The sequence below is a fragment of the Protopterus annectens genome, chromosome 13.part0, assembly GCF_019279795.1.
Source record: "Protopterus annectens isolate FY-2018-M chromosome 13.part0, PAN1.0, whole genome shotgun sequence".
Taxonomy (NCBI): domain Eukaryota; kingdom Metazoa; phylum Chordata; order Ceratodontiformes; family Protopteridae; genus Protopterus; species Protopterus annectens.
In genome coordinates this window covers 476,457,520-476,483,027 of record NC_056747.1, presented here as the reverse complement: position 1 = coordinate 476,483,027, position 25,508 = coordinate 476,457,520, and the positions used below count along the sequence as shown (strand labels likewise).

At 41.4% G+C, this 25,508-nt stretch overlaps 1 protein-coding gene across 1 annotated transcript in view; it reads left to right on the top strand.

Moving 5' to 3' along the window:
* LOC122787919 (heat shock factor protein 5-like) overlaps positions 1-25,508 on the top strand; it is a 683,173-nt gene that overhangs the window by 296,373 nt on the left and 361,292 nt on the right. The window contains exon 3 of the mRNA XM_044054845.1: positions 3,792-3,886. Within this exon, the coding sequence (XP_043910780.1) occupies positions 3,792-3,886 (95 nt within the window). The remainder of the gene's footprint in view (positions 1-3,791; positions 3,887-25,508) is intronic.

Below are 25,508 nucleotides of genomic sequence, written 5' to 3'. Positions count from 1 at the left end.
TCTCCCGGAGGCCCAGGAATTCCCATTCACCAGCGAGGGCCTTATCTGTGTGGGGAAATTTTTCCACCTAAATCAGTCAAGAGTCAATCAGGGCCCACAATGTCACAGACCCGCATTGCCGGAGGAGTTCGGGCCCCCCGCCGATACTCAGCCCTGAGCGGCTGTGCCTCCACCGGCTCAAAAACCCACGCGGAGGAAAGCACGGAAAAGCCTAGGGGCAGAGGCTGCATCAGCCGGAGTCATCCAGAAATTCCGTCATATGAAGATCCATTCAGGATCCCCCACCACCCAAGGAAGAAAAGGCGTTTGGACCCTCTCTGAAAAGACAAAGACTGAGATCAGCAGACCACACCATACAAGAAATAAATCCACTCATCCAACCTTCAGCCCACAAACTCCATTGGGACAATTTTTCCCATCTGTTCTAGACCAGACGAGGATAATATCATATACACTCCCATCAGGCGCAAGGGTGGTATGAACCACTGCGCCCAATGGTCAGTCACGATGTTATTTATGCCATTGACTCTCTCCCACTTGGACCAGATGGTTCACTGTGTCCCCAGACCTCGCAGCCGCCCCTAACTTCTTGAAGCAGTGGGGCCTCAATGGAATTGGTCACTGGAGTCTTGCTGCCCTCTTTCCAGATTTCTACTAGTTTACTGGAGCCAAAGGCAGCCACTCACCATGTATTTCCAGTTCCTTACCCTGTCTCTGGTAAAGTCTGTCTTGCTGCCCTCACATCATAAAGTTCTCTGACTGCCAGAGAGACCACTCTAAGTTTGGCCATTCTTGTCTGCCTGATCAATAGATCCTCCATTGTGCCAATTTCAAGCGATCCAATTTCTGTTCTGCCCCCAGCCTTCCCAATTCTTATTTTTAGGAGCTCAGATCCTGCAGCGTCTGCCAAGCTTCTTTCTTCATCTGTTAAGATCCCTTTCCCCAGCAGGATTTTTCCAACTCTCAATCAGGATCAGGATTCCCCCTTCAATCTCCAATGTCAGATCAATTACCCTGGAATTCTGACTCCTCTTGTATCCTCTGGCATTCTTACAGATGCTCAGGCTCAATCTTCCCTCCCCTGTGGAGGGGTTCCTCTCAAGACACTCCCTTCCCAGGAGCCATGGGGCAATAACTCTGGGCAGGCTCTGGCAGTGGACAGTTCTTCCAGACTGGGCATCCGACAACACCCTTCCAGACAACATGTCAGTGGTCTGGGCTCTACTTCAGACGGTTTTCTCCTCCTCAGGGTATCCCCGCTTGCAGAACATCACAGTGTGGAGGAGATGAGCATTGCTTGCAACAGCTACATGGCCACGGGTGGTTTACCCCTCAGAAATACAGACGATGTAACAGACATGACCCATACCGCTTCTTTATCCAGAGGCCAGAACATCCTAGGAACTGGCATCTAGTTGCACAACAAATTTGGTGGCATTACCTCTTTGCAGCACAATTCTCATCTTTCCAACTCTCCTGGACAAACCAGTCTTTCAGGTTCTGTATTTTGATCCCACATCAGGGGCTCCCAAATAAATTATGCAAAGGAATTGATACCTCCAATTGAGAACATCAGCCTTGGCTTTCCATGATGCTGGGCTTTGCTCCTGTTTTTCAAGGTTCCATTCCCAGGGGTCTTCACCATTTCCAGACCTGGGCAACCCCTTGCCCAAGGGGGGTCTTCAGTGCAGAGGATTGCCCCATACTGGCCTCGCCCCCAAGACTGTTCCTCCCTACGCCGGCATGCAGGATCCATTTCCTGGTCTTTACTACTTCCAGGTGGACTTATTAATCCATCACTGAAGAATTCATCCACTTCCGACTCGAGTAGGACTTGAATCTAATTTTAATCTTTCTTCACAGGCATTTCTTGATCCACTGGACTCCCTTAAAGCATTGGCTCTTCCACATTACTTTATTTTATCTTTGGCCCTTTGATAGACCGTTTAACTAGACATTCTACCTCAGTCAAAAAGAGCCCACGACAATGGCTCAACTCATAAGTGTAGAACTAGTTTGCTCATTTATCTTTGGCATCTCGCCACCTTTAACCCTGTGCCTTCCTAATAGTCTCTTGTTGCTCTCTCCTCCAACTGTCCTCAGCAGGGATCTTCTGGTGCCCATTAAGGTCCTCCTTGATAAGGCTGCACTGTGCATCCTCCTTCCATGGATCCTCCTTGATTCTTCTGACCCAGTTGCAATCTTTCATGCTGCCCCGCGAGATTTTGACGCCTTAGTTGCTGACAATATCTCCTTTCAACTTGGAAAACTGCTCTCTATCACCAAAATCTTCTGTCTGAACCCGGCTCTGCAAGAAGAGTTTCAGAGCACTTCAAAAAGAGCTTCAGAGTTTCAGTGCTATGCTTTTGCAAGTTCCCGTTTCCAATCACTTAGACCCTATCCATTTTAGGTCCCATCCTTATATTTATCCATAGTGGCCCCATCTTTTCCCTACCACAATTCAAGTTAGTTCTAGTTTTCTTCCCACTCTCTTCTAATGTTTCCTTTACATTCTTCTTATTCCGATGTTCACAGGCAATCACAAATTGGATGTTCAGATTCAATCCAGCAACTATTTCTGTCAGACCAGTTGTTTGTGTCATTCTCCCATAATAAAGTGTCATCACAAAAGATCCTAAAAGCCAATGGAAAATGGATTGCATACTTCAGGCTTCGGCTTCTTCTCAGATCATAACTAGGGCACTTCACTATTCTATAAGCAACTTCTATAGCTTAGCTTCTTCATTCTACCAGAGCTTCCAAGCTAGCTATTCTTTAGCACGCTATATTGGAAATCTGTGCACCTTTCATTTCACTACAAATTGGATGGCATCCCATCTAGGATTGGATGTGGCATCTTTGATGATACTCAGGAGTGTTTTCCAGTGAGCCACCCAGGATTCAGGTGCTAGGGAGGGCTGTCCCATCAGTCAGAATGTAGTGTAGAGGAGAGATCACATAACATCTTCAGTGTACTTTGCACATAAACAGTCATTTCAGATCCATGGGATCCATCATTTGGGATCTCCTCCCTCCCCACCCTCCTCCCCCTGCCTTAAGAGATTGAAGAGTTTGAATTCTGTTTTATCTTGTTTTTTTTATATCTTTCATCATGCGATGTTATTATATAAGGCATGCATTGTGTGCATGTATGAAAAACTAGATCTGGGGGAGTAGTGGTGCATCCTGGGGGATATAATAAGCCAAGCATAAAAGAGACTAGCTCTTTTGGCAAGGAGTGCCAGAGAGGAGCCGAGGCTGGGGCCATCCATCATCAGTCAGAATTAGGAGGATGATGGGTAAAAATCTGAAGTTATGGTGAGTACATAACTAAAAGTTTAGCTGCAAGTGTGACACTGCACTAGGATGCTTCAATCTTCTCTCAGACAATGGAAGAATGCTGATTCAGGTCAGGGGTCAGGAATGATTTCAGTTGTCCAAGATCAAGGAGAGGCACCAGTGGCAGGTAATAGTCAGCTGCAAAGAGGCCAAAAGAAAAAAAAACAGTGCTTTTAAGATTTATTACTTCTGTGTATTTTAGTCATTTAAAGGTGACAGACACATTGGTGATGAGGGATGTTTATAAGAGTTAATCATACTAAGAATGTGTGGTGGCCTTTGACCACCACAGCCTGTAATGTTCATGGATGTTTATGCCCATTTTTATGGCACATCTTTAAAGGAAAGCACACAAATTGTCACGATCTTTTACACTGATGTATCTATGGCATGACTATAATATATTGTAGGTACTGTGTCCACTGCCACTAATCTGGGCTTTCTCTGTGTAGTTTTTCAATGCTGTCCCCTTTCAACAGATATGGATTCTGTTAAAAGCCACGCCACTTCAAGCTCTGGATCCTACACTTCCTGTAGCTGTTATCAGGTAAGTCTGTAATGACCGTTTAAAACGCTGTAAATCTTTTCTGAAAATCTTAGTGCCTAAGACTTGATGACTGTTCATGTGGCAAGGAAGCATGTGTTTTTATTACTTAGTGACAGTGTAGTAACTTTTGGCAAATGTCAAATTTTCCAGAAAAGATTTTAAAAGGGAGAGCTTCTACCTTAGTTATCAGCTGTACTCATCAGTGAAGCTACCCAATGAAGAATTCTGAGCAGATGTTATATGTTTAGCATCTCTAGGGCCACTGCTAGAATGAATCTCAGTAAGATATTACTGAACTGGAGATATTATAAAGTAAGGATTAGTGTTTAGGTTGCCAGGATAGTTATCTGATAGACAAAACACTGTTAATTGGCTGACGTTTTAGGATTTCAAGGCAAACGTAAGAAATCTACATTGGCCCTTGCTATTTTTAATTTCATGTTTGATTTTTGGTACTCTGTAATGTGTAGAATTGTTCGGTTTTATACATGTGGAGGTGGGCATGATATTTAACAGGACCTTACCTCATCAAGTGTGAATGGTATAAAATCCTTGAATGGAGAACTGCTAATGTTACGTGATCCACTTCTTTCACTTCACCTCTAAGACCAGAAGCCACAGGTAGTAGTAGTTTAGCAACTTTCAGACTGTACAGGCTCAAAGTTAAGCCCCATCAATCTCATAATGCTCCAGATCTCATTTATCACATATCAACAGGAATCAAGAACTGCTCTCAGGCTTGTTCATTGTACTTTTGGATAGCTTTAGTTTGCATTTTCTGATCACCCCTATTTATATTTTGGGGATAAATCGAGTCAGAGCATTCTTTTAGGTTTGTTTTTGAGCATCAGTGTAAGCATAAAGATACATTATTTGCTATATGTTCATCATTTGATCTTTGCTGCAGTAACCTTAGCTACATCAGTTATATCCTGCCAAGTATATAACAGCCAGACAGCAAAGTTTAAGTGCACTTTCCATGAAATACAACTGTTAAGCAGCTCGAGCAGAACTGAAGAAAGAGTATTTTGGGTGATAAGCCCTTCAAAGTCTTCCTACCACCAAAGAGCACTCCTCTTGTGTGCTTTTGAGGATCAGTGGTGAGATAACACTTCTCCATTGCAAATAAATTCCCGTCAGGGAAAAACCTTTCACACCTTTTTTTTCCTGGCAGAAAGTTTACCTTTTCTGTAAAAATTATTAATTTCAAGCTAGGAAAAAAGTAATGTTATGTTGTCCTATCTCGCCTTCATTCATTGCTGGATGGGTTCGGAACCGAGAATCAGTTCCGACTCGGCCTGTACTAAAGCTCGAGAACTTCCACCGGCTCGAGGCTATACCCTGTACTATCATGCTTAGGTAAGATTACCCAGATCTTGTTTGCCACTAAACAGATCGGGTGCTTCCTGTAGGCTCGGGCTAAGTGGAAATATTTTTTAGTCTGTAAAAATTTTGAAATGTATATATCGTGTTTGTATTTCTACTTTGTCTCTCTAACGTTCTTGTATAACTGATTTTGACCATATTTTTGACTCAAATGTTTGATTCTCTGTAAACCGTGTTTTTTTGGAGCTTTTCTCCTCGAGTCTCCACTGAAAATGGGCCACAAGCCCAGCTGGACCAACCCAGTTAACAAATGTCAATAAATAAATAAATACTTATAATATTTGTTCTTCTAGATAAAATCCAGTATTAATTGTAGGGTTTAATGTAGTAGTGTGCTACTGATCCTTTCTAGTTCATTGTTGTGCCATTCTTTGTGGTTGGCCGTAGTCTACCGCTAGGCCATTTGTGTTTTTCTCCCTATCCCGGTCCCAACTCGTTTATATTCCAGAGTTTCTGGGTCTCTTACTGTTAAGATTTTATTATATTTTGCTATTTTCTTATTGTTGGGTAGTCCGTTTAAGTTTGGAGGACTCCCTTCAGCCCGTTTAACTTAGAGGGCTTTCCCTTGTTTTTTCCTCTTTCTGTGAGGAGTTGTTTAAATTAGAGACTTCTATTATTATCTATGTTTTTCCTTGATAGGTGGTGTGTTAATCTTAAAAAAAAAAGGTTGTTGTTCTTGTATTTTTTTATTCAAGCTGAGTTATGTCTAAGGATACTAAAGAATCTAAGCCTTTGGCCTTTAAAAAGTGTGACAAATGCAACCAGAAGATGACTTTGACAGATGGACATACCAGTTGTGTGTATTGTTTAGGTGCTGTCCACCTAAAAGAATCATGTTCATTTTGCCATGCTTTCAACTCCAGAATGTTAATGGAGAGAAAGAACAAGCTGATAGTCAGGGGCTTTGAAGGTACCTTTTACTGAATCTCTGGAATGGAATCAGAGTTCTTTCTAAATCTTCCCATCAGTCTTCATCTTCTAGAGCGGAGAAATCCTCTAAAAGATAGTCTTCCACAGCTCCATCTTCGGAACCCATGAAGAAGCATGCTAAAGAGTCATCGTCGGACCCGAAGGCTTTCAGGCCCGAGAAAACTACCTTTTCTGCTCCTCTAGTGATTTTGGAGCTGACAGAGTTCTGTCTTAGGAGCTGATCTGCAGTTCTGGAACTGGTCTCTACAGTGTTACATTCTCCTATATTACAGTCAGTGAGATCCTCGACCCCGTCCTCTCGATCTTCCGGGAGCCTTTTGGACGGCGATGTGGAGCGGGTGGTCAAGAGGCTTTTACGGATGCCAGCGCTGGCCAAGATTCTGTCGACCCAGACCCAAAAGGATTCAGGACCAACAACCATCACTTCCCCTTCTTCGATTCCTCCTGTGACCCATGCTGTGGCTTTGGTGCTGGAGTGCTTGGATCCGATTGTAGTGGAACCGTCGGGGCCAAGACTTGCTCTGGGATCTTCGGTCCCGACTACCACTCCAACCTCCTCAGTTCCATCGGATTTCCAGGGGTCTAGGGACCGACACTCCCCCATCGGGTCCAGTGAGGAGAGTCGAGTTGGACAATTGTCTGACCCAAATCTACCTCTTGGGGCTTTGGCGCAGGTGAGCTTGGCCGAGTTTGACAGAAAACACCTAGCCTCCACACTATTTCTGCCTCATATTCCTAAACTTACAGGCTACACAGTTAAAGCTGGAAAAATGCTACCGCAAAATACCCAACCACCAACACAGGACTCTTCAATATATAGCCCTCAAAGAACTGAACTGGCTTGAACTACCATACTGTCTATCCTGTTCCCATCTGGTCACAATTCATAATCTCATTTGTAAACCCACAAACATCTCTGTGTCTGCCCTCTTCCAGCAGTACTCTCCCATTAGATTGCAGCACTCTATAGGAAAACGTCTAGTCAACACTAAATCCAGTAATGCAGCCGGTGACGCTTTGTACTCCAGCTACCCAGACAAAATCTGGAATTCTCTCTTTCTGTCACTAAAACTGGACTACCACCACAAGCCTTTCAAACTCCAACTCAAGTCATACCTATCCAATTCCTGGTTATGCCTGTATCCCACTACAAGGGCATCCACAGAGGTTCCTCACTAGAAGAATACAGGGATCAAGTAAAATGTCCTGTGCAGACCACCTCAAAGCACTAGCCCTGTATTCTGTCTCCTACAGGCTGTTGAGGGGAGATCTATGCCTGGCATACAGAGCATTGTCAGACCCCACTCTGATGGACCTCCTGCTTATCAGCAAAACAAACAGCACCAGAATTACCAATTCTAAAAACTTAAAGCGTGCCTGTCATATAAATAGGACCTCCTGAAGAGACAGGTATGTATTCCCAGAGACTACCCCCATCTCTGGAACACGTTCCCCATTCATGTGAAGCAGAGTTCCTCCTTAACTCATTTCAAATGTAACTTGAACATTTGGATGGGGAACAGGAAATGCACACCTAGCTTTCCACCTGTCTCTCTAATGGACACAGGCAATCCGTAAAATGTTTTACAAGCAGGAGCCTGGGAGACAAATGTTTCATCTCCCAAGTCCCTGCTTACACTTATCAAAGGTACGAAAACTTGTCAGAGATTTGGGATGCATGGCTAGGCTTAAAAAGGCCCTTATGGTTGTTAGCGTAGTAAACACCTATGAATCTATGATAACCACTATATCTACAACTTTGCCTACTGCCTTTTCTGTTATAACTTATTTTAATCTCGTCTTTATTCAGTAAATTTCGACGACCATTCCTTTTTCGACTCCGACAACTTACCCGGCACCGACTACACTCTCGGTACCGACCATTCAATTTTCGTCACCGATGTTTTTGGCTCAGGCATTAGCGCTGACAACCACTTCGGTACCAACTTCATCGTCTGTGCAGACCATGCCTTCAGCACCGATGATTTCCTCGGTGCAGACACCAGTAGTTCAGACCAGTACAGCTCCATAGTTTTCATTGCAGACCTCCCCCGTGGTGGGCACCGAGCTTGCTCCGTCCTTAGATAGACCTGACTCTCTCTCAGCCATATCCGTGAAATCCACTAGAAGCCTCTCTGAACATGATGTGTTGCGTCTTGTGGATCAATTGCTTTTGGCCAGAGGTATCCCACCCCCCAGGACCTATCCTTCCTCGGGAGGTGATCACCCTTTACCAAAAACCCCTACTTATTCTCCTCCTTCATTGTCTTTGAAGCCCCTTGATATAGCACAGTCTTCCCCCACTACGGTTCCCTTTATGGACCTCACTAAGAAGGCGCAGTTGCCTTTGCAGCAGGAGAGTCTTGTCACTGCCCAGGATGTCAGCTGTGGCGTACATACTTTGGCGTTTCACAGCCATTCAGGGACTCCGGGTCGGCAGGCTGAGCCACTTGGGCGAGGGGTGACCCCTGCCATGGGTCCACACCCCTCTTCAGGTGGACCGGCCTTCCAGCTAATGGAGAAGGCTCTTGCGTCGGTTGGCAATCCTATGCTTTCACTCTCCCCGCCCTCCTCTGGACTGCAGTGTACACAAGCCGTTCCTAGCGGACACCGGGCACAAGGGCCTCAGGACATACTCCCACAGGAGACCCCTTTTGCGCTATCTTCCCCAGCTTCTCCCTGTGAGGAAGATCATCAAAAGAGCTCATGCAAGAGGAAGCACATGGACTTCACAGAGGAGACCCTTACTGAAGGGACAGACTTTGATGATGGGGAAGGTTCCCCTCGATCACCCTCTGAGGTATCCTTTGGTGATATCCTTGAAATCCTTAAACAGAGAGGTGATTGGCAGCCCTCTAACCCGACCTCTGAAGAGTTTGTGTTCCTGCAGGCCTTTCGTGCTCGGCCCCCTACCTCCTGGGTTACTCCACCTGCCGACGAACTTGTTCGGCTTGTTGTACAGTGTGCGTGGAAGGCTCCTGACACTGTTGAGGCCATTCCCCAGAGGCCAGATAAAATGTTGTCCCCTCCTGCTAGTGATCCCCATTGGTCCAAAGGTCTTCCTGTAGATGCCTTGGTGGTGGCTGCCCCGACTAAAAAGGACCTGGCAGAAGAAGAAAGGCAGACTGTCCATCCACCCAACAAAGAGTCCCGGGCTTTCGACAGAATAGGGAAGCTTACCTTTGCATCAGCGACCTTTGCAGTCAGGTCCCTGAACTATATGGCACATTTTACCAGGCTTCAAAGAGACTTAATTTCTGAGCTCTCTGAAACTTTAGCTGTAGCTGTGTCTGATGAGGTTCATGACAGTAGCCTCTCAGCTGGCCACCATCGAATCGATATGTAACTCCTCCATGTGCCTGATATCTCAAGCATCAAAAGGAGCAGCTAGAGTGGTGGGTTCAAGCACTGTTCTGAGATGCCATGCCTGGATGCACTTGTGTAATTTTGCGGAACCCTTCAAGGCTTCCTTTCTCAACGCTCCCATTGAAGCCTCTTTGGTGTTCGGACCCAAGGTTAAAAGCACACTGGCCAGATGCGAAAGACCCTTTTTGCTGTGGGTGTCCGTTATTCTTCCCCTCAATGGGCTTTCTCCAGAAACCAGAAGAGTGGGAAGATATGGCACAAAAAGTCTCAAGGTTCTTTCCGTGACACACAGGCAGAGTTCTCCCCTAGAGGCAGAGGGGGAAACTCTCAGGGAAGAAGCCCCTTTCGGGGCAGAGGGGGTCAGCATAACCAGGGTTCCAGGGATTCTTTCCCTGGCCAATCCTACCAGGACTCCTGAAGAGCGGCCCAACTGCTTTCCTCTGGAAATGGTTGGGGGTTGTTTCTCTTTGTACCCTTCTGCCTGGCTAACCATTACCACCGATTCTTAGGTACAAAAGATAATAACCAGAGGTTATCATATCCCCTTTGACCTTTGTCCCGCTCCCCTAACAAGCTTACCCGACATTCCACCCAGTCAAAGGGAAGAAGGAGCATTAGAGATTTCAAAGCTGCAAAGAAAAAGAGTCATCCAAATAGCTCCTCCAGACCAGATAGGATCCGGATTCTACTTGACTATTTTTGGTGCCAAAAAAAAAGTTTGTAAAGGTACAGAAATTCGGGATGGTCAAAATACAGTCTATCCTTCCGCTTTTGGAAAAAGACAATTGGATGTGCTCGATAGATCTTCAAGATGCGTGCTACCACATAAAAGTGGACAGACCATCAAAAAGATTCCTTTGCTTCCGTGCGGGAGCCAGTCATTACCAGTTCAGAGTACTGCCCTTTGGACTCTCTACAGCCCCCAGAGTGTTCACAAAGTGCATGGCAGTCGTCACAGCTCACTTGTGACTACAAGGATTCCAGGTGTTTCCATACCCAAACTGGCTCATCTCCGCCCCCACCAGACATCTATTGGAAGAAGCCCTGGCATACTTTCTTCTCACTGCAGAAAGGCTAGGCATAACCATAAACTGGCTAAAATCCAATATCAGCCCATCTCAGTCCACAGAATTCATAGAGGTCATCCTAAACACAAAGAATTGCAGAGCAAACCATCATGGAGCACAAAACTGTTAGGCTAAAGCAGCAACTGATTCCAATTCTTTCAAGGGAGAAAGCCACAGCTCATTCTATTCTCCGGTTGTTGGGTTCCATGGCAGCCTCCAGTACTATTGTCCCCCTGGCCAGTTTTCACATGAGGCTTCTACAATGGCTACTGCTCACCCAATGGTATCCCTTTCAGTACCCTCTTTCAGCCAAGATTCGGGTAACGCACAGGTGCAAGCAAAATTTAAATTGGTGGATGGCACACAATCCGTCACAATGGTCTCGCCCCTTCTCCCCCCAAAAGCCCAAGGCTACAGTGACCACAGAAGCCTCTCTGATGGGGTGGGGGGGGCTATTCCGGGGACAGACAGTCCAAGGTACTTGGTCCGAAATGGAGGCCCATCTGCATATAAATGTTCTAGAGCTGAGGGCAGTGCTTCTGGTGTTGCAAGCATTCCATCCCCTGCTGCCATCTGGGACTATTGCGATACAATCAGACAACATGGCGGTGATCTGGTACATCAACAAACAAGGTTGAACCAAATCTTACTCTCTCTGTCGAGAGGCCATGAGGATATGGCAATTGGCAATGGGCGATGGCTACCAATCGCTTTCTTCTAGCAACGCACTTTCCCGGGAGTTCCAACGTGATAGCAGACAGACTCAGCAGGTGTATTCTACAACCTCACGAGTGGTCCCTGAATCCTTTGATAGTGGCGGAAATTTTCAACCGCTGGGGTCTTCCTTGCTGTGACCTCTCTGCGTCCCCGACCAACTACAAATGCAGCAATTATTTCGCCCTGATTCCCCTTCTGGGACAGTCACCCAGGGAAGCTGTAGTTCACGACTGGCCCTTGGGTCTAGTTTATGCATTTCCACCTCTCCCCCTCATTCTCCAGTTTCTGAAGAAAACCCACCGGTTGAAGTGCAAAGTAATCCTCATAGCACCATATTGGCCTCACCAGATTTGCTTCCCCTTCCTTTGGCCTTACCTGCTAGATCAACCGTGGATTCTCCATCCAACCCCGGGGTTGATCTCCCATCTGCAGAATCTGATTCACCCCAATTCGAACAGCCTGTAGCTCACAGCCTGGCTCCTCCAATTCCTTTGATTGCCAGACAGAACAATCTTTCTTTGCCAGTACGTGACATTCTTATTGCATCTTATAAGTCTTCCACCAGAATTACATATCTCAGCAAGTGGAAAAGGTTTACTATTTGGCTGAAAGAAGAACAGGTAGATCCCTTTTCAGCACCAGTGTCGATAGTACTGGAATATCTGTCAACCTTATTTCAATCTGGTCTATCGGTCTCTACCATTAGAGTTAATTTGGCCGCAATATCTAATTTTCGTGATGGTGTCCAAGACTCTTCTCTTATGTCACACAAATTATGCAAGGCTGTCAAAGGGCATGAGTCATCTAAACCCCCCTTTTAGAGAACCTATTCAACCATGGGACCTGTCATTAGTCCTACAAGCTTTGACAATGCCACCTTTTGAACCAGCTTCTTCTTGCGACCTCAAATATTTGTCATGGAAAACCTTGTTTTTGGTCGCCATTACTTCTGTCAGACGTATCTCTGAACTTCAAGCCTTATGCATAAGAGACCATATTTGATTTTTCATAGAGATAAAGTGTCATTGAGAACTAATCCTTCCTTTTTGCCAAAAGTGATCTCTGAAATGTCCATCAAACCATTGAATTGACAGTTTTCTTCCCCAATCATTCAAACAGAGGAGAGCATTGCCTACATACCCTAGATAGTCACTGTCAAATTTGCTTCTGCTTGAACAGGACTAAGGCTTCTCGTAAATCAGACCAGTTATTTTTGGCCTATTCTGGACCTAGATTAGGATGTGCTGTTGCTAATGTCACATTGGCTAAATGGTTAAAAGACTGTGTAATCTTCATTTATAGAAAACGTAATATCCCATTAACTACTACCATAAAGGCTCATTCTACAAGTTCGGTGGCAACTTCTGCTGCCTTCCATGCCAGAGCCTCTTTACATGACATTTGTGCAGCTGCAACTTGGGCTAGTTCTCATACCTTCATCAATCATTACAAGTTTGATTTGGCCTCCAGGGGAAGAGCATGTTTTGGTTCTATGGTGCTCATGAATGTCCTTCCATAAGAGCCTACCAGAAGTAAAGGTAGCTGGGGACACTGTCCCATGCGTAAGGAATGAACGAGGATTAACAATATCAGATAAATAAGTTATGTCTTACCATAATGTTCCATCTGTATTGTTGATCCTTGTTCAGTCATTACAACCCTCCCTCCTTCCCCCTCCTGGGGCTTTCAGTGGATCTCACCATTCGGTTCTGTTAGGTCATTTGACCAGAGGTCGCCTCTACCTTCTTTTGATTTGCAAACTCAATCTGAGGTAACAGGGGCAGGGGAATTCTGGGTAAGAGTTTAGCTTGAGAGTTTGTAGCTGCCGCGAGCTTGGAAGATGGCCGGCTCGGTTCCGAGGTCAGAACCGACTACCCACATGTAATGACTGAATGAGGATCAACAGTACAGATGGAACGTTATGGTAAGACATAACTTCTTTTTATACCCATAAACTGTCATATCAATGTTACATACTGCTGTATTTTAACAAAATTCCATACCCAACTGGAGGGCGCAGTAGTGCAGCGGTAGCGTTGTCGCCTCACAGCAAGAGGTTCTCTGGTTCGATTCTCGGCTAGGGTGCCTTCTGCGCGTAGTTTGCATGTTCTCCCTGCGTTCGTTTGGGTTTCCTCCGGGTTCTCCGGTTTCCTCCGACGTTTCAAAGACGTGAGTCTGGAGCATTTCTCCCTGGGCCTATGCTGAAAATTGACTTTGTTCCAAGTTGGACTTTGCTGGTAAACAAATGTTAAATAAGTAAATAAATTAATACATTTCTGAAAACTTTTCTTCAAAATGGGTGGGAAAAAATCTTTTTTTTTTTTTTTTTTTTTGGGTCTGATTTTCTGATTTCTTCAGCTGTTGTTTGAAGCATATTGACATTATAACCACTCAACTTAAGCCAATCAACTATATACAGTATCTCTTTTTCTAATTCTCTATCATCTGATGTCATCCTAGAGGCTCTTATTAGCTGTCCTCTAGGAATATTATTTTTAATAAACCTTGGATGATTACTCATAACTTAAGTATTTATTACTGAAGGTATTTTTTTCTAAAAAAAATCCTACTTTCAAATCTAACAGTATATTCCATCTAAAAAGGCCAACTCAAAGCCACATTCCTCTTTAGTAAACTGTAAAAAATCAGAAGTAACACTCATCTCATCAGTTAAGACAATAACATCAAGTTCCCTCTAAAATCAAAAACAAATAGTCTACAAACCTATTTTAGTAAACTACTTTATATTTGGTAACCAATAGTGAGAACATCTCATATTCCCACTAGCCTAAAACTAAATTAGCAAAGGCTGGTGCAACTGTTGACCCCATGGCTATCCCTTTAATCTGCTTAAAAAATTGTTTATTAAATAAAAAATAATTGTTTTATGGAATTATAGCAGAGTATAAAAATGCAGCACAAAACAGCTTCAGTTAATAAGTATAACTTCAAATTCAGAGAAAAGTCAGTAAAAATGTTGAAAACAGCAGGACCACTCAAAATTGATATAAATAGCTAGGCAAAGCACAGAAACCATTTGACATCCAGTGCAAACTTGCATACAACTTTGGTTAATAACTATAACATCAGATTCGGGGAAAAGACAGTAAAAATGTAGAAGAAATTAAAGAAACCATTCAAAACTGATTTTAATATCTCGGAAATGTTAAATATCAAAGAAAAATGTACTTCCATGTTTACTGGATGCAAAATGGAGTCACTGAGATCAGGACTGACAATAAGTTTGTTTCAACACCATTAGTTCTGTATTTGAAAATGTGCAAATTCAATGAGGAAATATGCCTCTGTACTTCCTTCATCCATGTTCAATGGATTATTATTTTGCTACTGATTTTTTTATTTATTTTTCTTGCCCGGAAAAGTCCAACTGAGCAAGACAGCCTCTTTTCAGCAAAGGCCTGGAGAGAAAATCTCCAAACAATGAGAATAAAAATACATGCAATTATGTTCTAATACAATGAAGTGCTAAGGAAGATACTATAAAAAAACAGACTGAATACAGTAATGGCCTAATGTGTAGGTTTCTAATAAAACACTACATTAAGAACAGAAACAACATGAAGTAATGATCTAATATGCAAAATTCTAAGTAAGTGTGATATTAGAGAGTGGTACTCAGTTTATCCAGCATGAAAACAGTGTAATGTTATATTACAGAATTGAAGGAAAGGAGGTAGACTAGGAAAAATAGGAGGAAATAGTGGGAAAGTGTAAAGTGGTGGTGGGAAGAGAGGAGAAGGAAAAATGGCAATTTAGTGAAATTGGAGGGAAAGGAAAACATTTGTGGAAAAATGGTGGTGAGATAGTACAGCTGTAAAAGTACTTAAGGTGTCTGTCAGCCCTGTGTCATGTAGACATGATAGTGACTTATAGGTTCCATGTTATCCTGGTGGTGTACATGAGCACATCCAGGAGTCAGGTGGTGTTTTAATTTTGCTTTGAAGTCCTTCAAATTGTCTATTGGTTTTAATAGAACTGGTAACTTATTCCATTTACTGACATAACTGGAATACAGGAGCATCTCTTGCAGCATTGTTTAACTTTGTGTTGGCCAGAATAAGTTTTTCACTAGAACACAACATTCTGCATGGTGAATACTGCTGTAGGATTTTTTTTATAGAGGGGCCATTAGTAAGGTTGTAGATATAATTATGAGCTGTGACTATCTTGGGTGTAGATTAGGTCTTGAGGTAGTTCTGGTCGGGTTTAAGGACAATAAACATAGAGATTTATAAACAATATATTTTTTGGATTACATCTAGAATATTTACAAATACATTAACACACACATTATTTGTGCAATTTGGATATCATCATGCAAAACATGGATTTAAATGACATCTTAAAAGGCCTGTCTGCAGATAAGGACAATTTAGAAGTTTTTGGGCTCAATATGGGCCATACCTCTATGAATGAGAGTAGTGGTATTTCTAAAGACAAATGTACACATGTTTTCACCAAGTTACAATGGCAAATGAAAGCTTTTAGAACCAATATTTGGCATTTGAAGTCATTCAAGGCATACAAAATTAAGGACATAACACCAAGAGGACTCTGTATTAAGTTACAACCTCTGGTTTCTAACATTGATCAAGAATTAAGGCAAGATTGGGCTATGGCACAACATCAAGCATCAATGTTATTTGTGGATTGCCTTATTAAGTATTATGAAAGAAATATTGAGACCTTTACTCCAGAATTACAAACAACTTGTTCTGAAGTGGAAATCTTTTCTGAGTCTAGCCATTATCAAGACCAGTTAACACAATTATCTAAGGAATTAGAGAATATTGAAACAGATCTTAAGAAAAGAAAACTACATAAATTTAATCGGGACTTAGGGGATTATGAACAAGGCATACCTTTTGTCACCACTAAGAATGTGAGATTTAATGAAGGCACATATAGACCTATTAGAGGTAGGAAGCGACCTAGACCCATTCTAAAAAAACAAGAAAATAGAAATCAGGTCACCGCGGATGATGACTATTCATCCACTACGGAAGGAGAGGCCTCCTCCAACCAGGCGTCCCCAGTGGCTAAAAGAAAGCAGTCCCTCCCTTTAGGAGCAAGAAACGTAGAGCAGGCAGGAAGCACAAGCATGGGTACAGAAAGGGGTACAACCAGTCTACAGACACTTCTGAAACAAATCACAACACAATAAATAATGTATTGAATATTTCATCAGTTACATTAACAGAATTTCAATACAATGTGCTTAATAAAGGACTGAATTTTGTACCCACAGCACCAGTGTCTGAACACTTATTGGTAGAAGATATTAATAATTTTTGCAGAACCCTTAATTTAAAGTTATTTTTTTCAGATACAACTAATTCTCAAAGATCTACCGGTTTCAAATTTGGCAAATCTTCATTCATGCCACCAATGGATAAATATGTATCCACATTTAAGGAATGTGTATTGAGGGATTTACATTATTCAAAAAATATGGACAGTTTTCGGAACAATTTGAATCAACAAGAACGTGATGCGTTCAGGCAATTACAACAAAACAAAAACATTGTGATTACTAATGCAGATAAAGGTGGGGGCATTGTGGTTATGGACTATACCAAATACAAGGCAGAAGCCATGAAACAGCTATCTGAAACTAGATTTTACATTAAGATGATAGTGGATCCAACTTCTAATTTCAAATCAGAAATAGATTCATTTCTTGATTTAGCCGAAGAAGAAGAAATTATCACCTTACAAGTAGCTAACCAACTTAAAGTTCCAGAGCCAATGCCCCAATATCTTTACCTAATACCTAAGACACACAAAGATCTAAATAACCCTCCGGGGAGACCAATAGTGTCAGGTCATGGGTCTTTAACTGAGCCTTTATCTGCTTTCCTGACTGAATATCTCAAACCATTATTGTCCATGGTCAGATCCCGGATTCAAGATACGACACAATTCCTGAATATTATTGAAGATTCCCAATTGGAGGAAAACTGGCTTTTGTGTACTTTAGATGTAACATCACTATATACAAGCATCCCACATAAAGCTGGCATTTTGGCTGTAACATATTGGTTAAAAGAATCAAAATTATATTCAACAGGATTCAATAATTTTCTTATCCAACTAACTGAGTTTGTTTTACAAAAAAACATCTTTTATTTTGAAGGGATCCCTTATTGGCAAATTAAGCCATGGGAGCTTCGTTTGCTCCAATTTATGCCGATCTTTTTATGGGATATTTTGAATTACATTTCATTTATGATACTCAGCGGAACATCTATTTGGAATATATGGACAGATGGCGGAGGTATTTAGATGACTGCTGGTTGGTGTGGCGGGGTAGTAAGGATGTTCTTACCAAGTTTGTGGCATATCTCAACAACAATCCATTTGATATAGAATTCACGATCAATATTGGATACACAGAAATTGTGTTCTTGGATGTGTTAGTCAACAGACTAGCGGATCATACGTTATCGACAACAATACACAGAAAGTTCCCGCAGTACAACACGATTCTGCATGCAAAAAGTTCTCATCCCCGCCACATTATTACCAACATTCCCAAATCACAATACATGCGCCTTAAAAGGATTTGTTCATCTAATACAGAATATTCCATAAGAACAGCTGAACTAACCACCAGATTTGTGGCTAGAGGATATAATATAAATCAGCTTAACAAAACAGTTGCACAAATTGACACAAAAAGTCGAGAGGATCTGCTCAAATACAATAGATCTATGGAAGGGCTTCAGTTGGCCAAGCAACCGATTAGGCTGGTCACCACGTATGGCAATAACACCAAATGGTTCAGACAAATTGTTAATAAACATTGGAGTACATTACAGTCCAATTCATTTCTTCGGGATATTCTAACTGAAAGCTGCTCATTTTCCTATCGTAGAGGACGGACTATTCAGTCTAATTTTGCACATTATAAAAGGTATATTCCGGGTATCAAACATCAGACTACATTGTTTGGGGATGCACTAGTTGGTTGCTACCCATGTGGACATTGCAGTTTGTGCCAATATATTTGGAAAACTAAAGAATTTACTAGCAAAAACACATCTAAGATTTTCAATATAAAAACCTTTGGCAACTGCAGCTCAGACTGGGTGATATATTTGGCTCAGTGCTCCTGTTCTGCTTTTTATGTAGGCCAGACTTCTAGGCCAATCAGGATCAGAATCAGCGAACACCTCAGTTCCATTAGAAATAGGCAGATAACCAATGCCTTATACAAACATACTAAACACACCACGGCTTCATTTCAGTTTATTATTATTGACAGAATACAATCACACAGAAACTTTAAGATGGGGTGGCATACCAAACTCAATAATATGGAACAAAGATGGATCACCACACTTGGGGCCCTCTTTAAACCTGGACTTAATGAATATCATGTACATGAAGGATAAGTTCTAGGTATGTAACAGCTATACCAGAACTATATTGAGGCAGTCCATTACTATAATCTTAGACATATTAGATAATTGGTTTATCTTTAATAATAATTCAAAAAGTATTTCCCAGAATCAAACATTTATTAGTAATAGATACATAATTGTCAGTCATGAGAAACATTCAAATTCTCAAATATACTATTAATAATAATATGCGTTTAGAAAATAATCAACAATATGCATATTATTATGTATACACCCTTTATTTATTATTATAATTGATTGGGGTGTTTGGAAACTGTTGTATCAGTATTATTTTTGAGTTGCTATAAATAGATTTCACCACAGTATTGAGTATAATCTGAATGCTTAGTCATTAATTAAAAATTTTTATTACATATTGTGAATACCATTAATTGTATAAATATGTAACTAGTGGTGAATTCAAATGTTTAAGATGGTCATTCAATTTATTAGACAAACAAGATTTGTCATTATCATGGATCACTAAATGAATATGGGTAATACCACTTTAACAAGTGAGTATAAAATAAGTAGCAAGATGCATCATGGTTTGAACTTGTATTTCATTATTGTCACATTGTGTGCACCACCATTAGGTTGTTTTTACAATCCTAATAAATTTACTTTTATCTGTTGCCATAGAGTGCTGGTCCCTTTCTTTTTGGATGTATTGTCGTGGTTTGGACTGAGCACCAACAGTCCTACGTGCGTGCCTTGTTGGCTTGAGGTAGTTTTAGCCACCGTGTTGTAAAGCAAGTCAGTGGTGAGAGGTTTGTAGTAAAGTTTGATGCTTTTTGCGACATGCATCTAATTTTGTTTGCTGTACAGTGTGCATGCTTTAAATAAGCCAATGCATACAGTGTGGGTAGGAGGTGGGACTAGGCAACGTTTTTCCTTGTAGCAGCAGTAAAGTATAAGTTTGACCTGAAAAGAGGAGACTTGCTGTATATGCTGATCAAATTTCAGATTTTTCTCTATAGTGCACATAGTAGTGTTATGTAGGTTACCCTTTTTATAGTGATCATATTGTTTGATATAATATAACAAGAATGTTTGAGGGCAGATAATTGTTTGGGTGTGAATAGCAAATGGCTTGGATCAGTTAAAGTCTTGTTGCACTGCAGAGGAAGGTGGAGTCACTGGCATACTGCAGAATTGTAGCTTGTTTGGTAAATAGAAGTGGGCCAAGAATCGGGCCTTGGGGGAACCTACAGCAGTTAGAATTAAGGTTGAGAAGTTGTGTTGCCATTTTACAGGCTACTGCCTTTTGCTAGGATAGCTATTGAATCAAGGTAGTGTTGGTTGGGAGAGACGTATATGGAGGAAATTTCAGTTAGTAGTTTAGCAAGAAAAACACTGTCAAATGGTTTGGATAAGTCAAGAAAGATGGATGAGACTAAGTGACCTTCATTTCTTTGATTACGGATTGTGCTGGTGAAGTGTAGAACTTTCTACATTTCACCAACAGAATCAGTCATCATAGAATTGCAGGTCATTTAGTCTCATCCATCTTCCATGACCTATCAAAAGCATGTGTCACTGTTTTTCTTGCTAAATTACTAACTAGCTATCACTTGGACAAAAACCATGTTGGGTCTGCTACAGGAGGGCAGTGTGTTCCTTGAGTAGCTTTGAAAACAATATCGAGATACGTCTGTAGCAAAAGAATTTTATTGAATTTCTCTGTTTGTGAAGAGGTTATGATGTAAGAGTTTTTCCAGAGGGTTGGGACATGGCTAGCCGTAATGAAACAGTTGATAAGTACGGGAACTTGGTAGGCCAGTGGGGCTGCTGACATTTCAATGTATTCCTTTAGAAGGTAATTGTAGAACAGAACGTGTCCTGTGTGTTGAAGAAGCATTTCTAAGTGTAGGCACATGCATATAAATAGTGAACGCGTGCAGGCAGCAGTGCCATTTTGAGAGAACAGCCAGTGTTAACATGTATGAGTGTAGTAGTCAGTCTGTTTATAAGTTTAAGTTACTAAGTCTCATTCCTGATGTGTTTGTGCATAATAAAGCTGCTTGAACCGAACCCACAGCTGTTCATCTGTCTTATCCTGATGGGACGAGCTGACATGGTGTCAGAACCGAGATTGATTGCAACGTCTTCAAACCATGAGATGCAGAGTTGACAGTGAAGGTATATTGAGCAGGTTGGGTGATAAAGAACCGATTTAAAAAGGCCAGAAATGAAACTTCAGGTAACCAGCACTTGCACAAATTATTTATTTTGCAAAGAAAACTATACGAAGCATTCATAAGGCACAAAAACACATTAATCAAATGAGTAGCACAAAACTTAATCAAACAAAAGGCACAAAATGCAGTATTAATGATGAGTTTAAATGGGTATGTAGAGTATAATAAAAGGGCAAAATATGCTTAGAAAAGCAAGCTGCATTTTTTTTTAGTAAACAACCATATTTGGGCATAAGCTACTATTTCGCATTAACCAAAGCCATTCAAAACATAAATGTGCAAAGTGTTTGCAGAGCGTGTGCTTTATTACGGTGCAATTATTTCAAAGAGTTTGCTGTGTGCAAAGTACAGTTATTTTGCAAAGTACAGCCATTTCGAAAAGTTTCTTGTGCTGTGTACATTTATTCACAGAGTGCTGCCATTTCAAAGTGCTTCTTACACTGTACAGAATTATTTTGCAAAGTGCATTCATTTTGAAGTGTTTCTTACTCTGAGCTTCTTGTGCTGTGTGCAGTTATTCGCAAAGTGCAGTAATTTTGAAGTATTTTGTTACATTGATAAAGGGTGGTTTCGTAAAGTACAGTGATTTTAAAGTGTCTTTGTGCTACGGAGATTTATTTGGCAAAGTGCAGTTATTTGCAAGGCATAAATTACAAGTTCGGGCATAAAGTTTTGGCATTATATATATATATATATATATATATATATATATATATATATATATAATGTGTGTGTGTGTTCGTACATAATTTCAAGCACCTTCACTACTGTATGTTGGCATGGCAGAGGCATTTCGCAGACCCAGTCCACTTGTGTTTGATCATAATACTGCAGAGAATTGGAGAGTATTTGAGCAGGAATACGATATTTTCATACAAGCAGCTTTTTCTCACGATGATGCACGTACGAGGGCATTTATTTTGAGTAACGTAGCAGGATCAGAAGCCATTGAAAGAGAGCATTCATTTCTGTATGCAGGAGAGAGGGAAAACCGCCATATATATTGTTGTATCGGCTGAGTCAAGAGAGGACCCGGGGTGCTTGAAATGTCAATTTATAGAAATGTTCAACCCCTTGACAAGAGGCACCTATTTTATACAAAAGACCTAAAATGTGCAGATTTGGTCATTTGAAAGATGAGTTAATAAGGACAGGCTTGTGTGTGGTGTTAATAATGCTGCAGTGAGAAAGATTTTGCTTCGTGACAGTGATTTAACATTGAGCAAAACTATAGAGATTTGTCAAATCCATGAGCTCACAGAAAGGCAGACAAGTATGCTTGCAAGTGATAGCATGGTCTTAGCAGCCTCTAGAGCAAGTGTTGACAGCATGCAGCACGTGGCTAGCAGAAGCAGGCCTAAGCATATGGTAGCTACAGCCCCTGCAGGTTTTCCAGTGAGGACCTCTAACTTTCTAGCAAGTTCCAAGACTAGCTCAGCAAAATAGACATGCTTAGTGCAGTATACGGGTGAGTCAGCAAACCCCAAGTCAAGTCTTATTGTTAACGGTCGTAACTTTGGTGCCAATCATGAGTCTGAAAGAGAGACGTGCTTACCATTTGTTCAATAATGCCACAAGTGTAAAAAAATGGAACCACTTTCAAAGGTTTGTGAACCAAGCAAGCCTTATTCAGTTATTAAGAAAGGTCGCTCAAAAAAGCAATTGATCATGTAGAAAGCTGCATCCCTACTTTCTATGTAGAGGGTTTATCAGTGGTCGGTGAAAAGGTTAATGCAGTAGATTTGCTGGCAAAGAAAGTGTTTTGTACTGTTCTGGATCAATGGTAAACCCACAGAGCTGAAAGTAGACACCAGTTCAAAGTGTAATGTGATGTCAGCAGAAACATTTGCTAGAGTAAGAGCTGGTGAACAACATACATAATTTGACTAATTGTGCAAAACTTGTTGCTTATGAAGGTTAAGAGATTCAAACCAAAGGCTCAGTTGTGGTTTCAAGCTATTTGGCTGAGAACAATTACAGCTTGCAGTTTTATGTAGTCAGAAGACCTGTGCAATCACCATTAGATCTCAGAGACAGTTTAAGAATGAAACTGCTTTCTTTTACCAAAGAAGTCTATCATGTAAGCACATGTCCTAGTTCCAGCTTCACTGATGCTATTTTCTCAGATAATGCTGATGTGTTCAACGACAAGCTGGGCAAACTTCCAGTTGTGTACTTAATGAAAGTAGATCCAGAGGTCAGTCCAGTAGTCAGACCAGCGAGGAGAGTTCCAGAAACTATGCAGGACAAAGTTAAGGTCCAGTTAGATAAGACGGTGCAGCAAGGTGTGATTTATCCAGTCACAGAACCAACTGAGTGGGTGTCTTCCATGGTAGTTGCTCATAAGAAAAGCTGAGATGAAATCAGAATGTGCATTGACCCAAGAGACTTGAACAAGGCAGGACACCTCATCATTCTATACATATAGTCAAGGAGGTTGCCGTCCTCATGCCAAGTGCCACTGTTTTTTCTGTCTTGGATGCAAACAGTTTATTTTGGCAAGTAATGCTTGATCGTAAATCTTCATTACTGACTACATTCAGCACACCATTTGGTAGATACAGATTTCTCAGAATGCCTTATTGAATAAATTCTGCCAGTGAAATCTTTCAGCGTGCAATGGAGCAATTTTTTCGGTTATCCGTGTGCTATAATAGTGGATGATTTACTGGTTGGAGTTAATGGAAAAGCAGAGCATGACAGAAAAGTTCTTTACAGAGTGGATTAAGTAAACTTGAAGCTCAATCCTCTGAAATGTCATTTCAGGCTTCCAGAAGTTACTTATCTAGGTCATTTATTTACCAGTACAGGCTTACGACCAGACCCTTCCAAACAAAGCAGCCGTTCTTGAGATGCCAGCTCCAGACAATGTCCAAGCCCTACAGAGTTTCCTTGCTATAGTTAACTATTTGGGCAAATTTATCCGTGACTTTAATGCATTATCAGCATCTTTGAGAGAGCTGACATGCAAAAATGTTGCCTGGTCATGGTTGGAACAGCTCCAGAGAGCATTTGATAACCTCAAATAGCAAATTGCCAACCCACATACATTGAGATACTATGATATCCACAGACCAGTAGTTCTTTCCTGTAATGCTTCAAAGTTCAGTCTTGGTGCAGTTATTCTTCAAGAGGGCACACCAGTTGCCTGTGTGTCTAGAACTCTTATCCAAACTGAAATGCAGTATGCTCAAATTGAGAATGAACTTTTCGCAATTGTGTTCGCATGTTTGAAGTTCCATGATTGTATTTATGGCTGAGCTATCCAAATAGAAACTGATCATCAACCTCTAGTCGCTATTTTAATGAAGCCTATGCATACAGCTCCAGGAAGACTACAAAGCATGATGCTCAGACTACAAAAAATACAACTTCAAAATGGTCTATACAAAAGGCAGACTTTTTTATCTGGCTGATACCTTATCCAGATTGCCCAGAAATAGCAAAGAACAGCTTGATGCAGAGAATTATGACTTTGATGTCATGGAAGTGCGTACATTTTTTACCACGAATCTTGATTAGCTAAAAGATTATACAAAGACTGATCCAATTTTGCAGAACCTCAACCACTTCATCAATACCGGATGGCCATCAAAGCAATCTTGTGTGCCGCCAGAAGTACAACCTTAGTTTCCATACAGAGATGAGATGCTGATGGAAGATGGTATCATTTTCAAAAGTCCTGAAGTTATTGTTCCTACTTCCTTACATGAACACATTCATATATTGCATCATGGCCACCTAGGTTCCGAAGCTATCAAGAAGGGCGAGAGGGCTAGTATTTTGGCCTCTTCTCTGTCAAAAGACATTGATAAAGTGGTTTCATCCTGTTCAGTATGGAACAGTACTAAACCGTATTTGCAAAAAGAACCACTTCATCTAAGCCATATTCCTGAAATACCTTGGTCAGCAGTAGCCACTGACACATTTGACTGGAACAATCAGTATTACTTAGTGTTGGCAGACTCTTATTTGAACTGGTTTGTGATCAGTTTGCTACCTAACCTAATGTCCAGTATTGTTATTACTAAGTTGAAATGTCATTTTTCAGTCCATGGTAGTCCGCACAAAGTTGTTTCTGACAACAGTACCCAGTTTACCAGTCAATTATTACAGAAATTTGCAAAAGAGTGGGACTTTATCCATGTTACTAGTAGTCCGGAATACACACGGTCAAATGGCCTGGCTGAATGTGCAGTACAGAGCATAAAGCAATTACTAGAGAGGTCAAAGCATGACAATACCGATATCTTCTTGAATATACTTAAGCTCAGAAATATACCTCGTGGCAACCTACTTGGCTCGCCTACTCAGAGACTATCTAGGCAAACCAGAACAATCTTGCCAATCAGTTCTAGTCTGTAGGTGCTTAATGCTAAAAACACTAGCATAATCAAAGCCCAACTGTTTAAGAAGCATTCCTTTCAGACGTCCAGCTATGATAAAATGAGCAGATTCCTTTGTCTATTGAAGGAGAGAGAGTGAGGATGCAAACGGCAAAAGGCTTTGATCTAATTGGTCAAGTGAG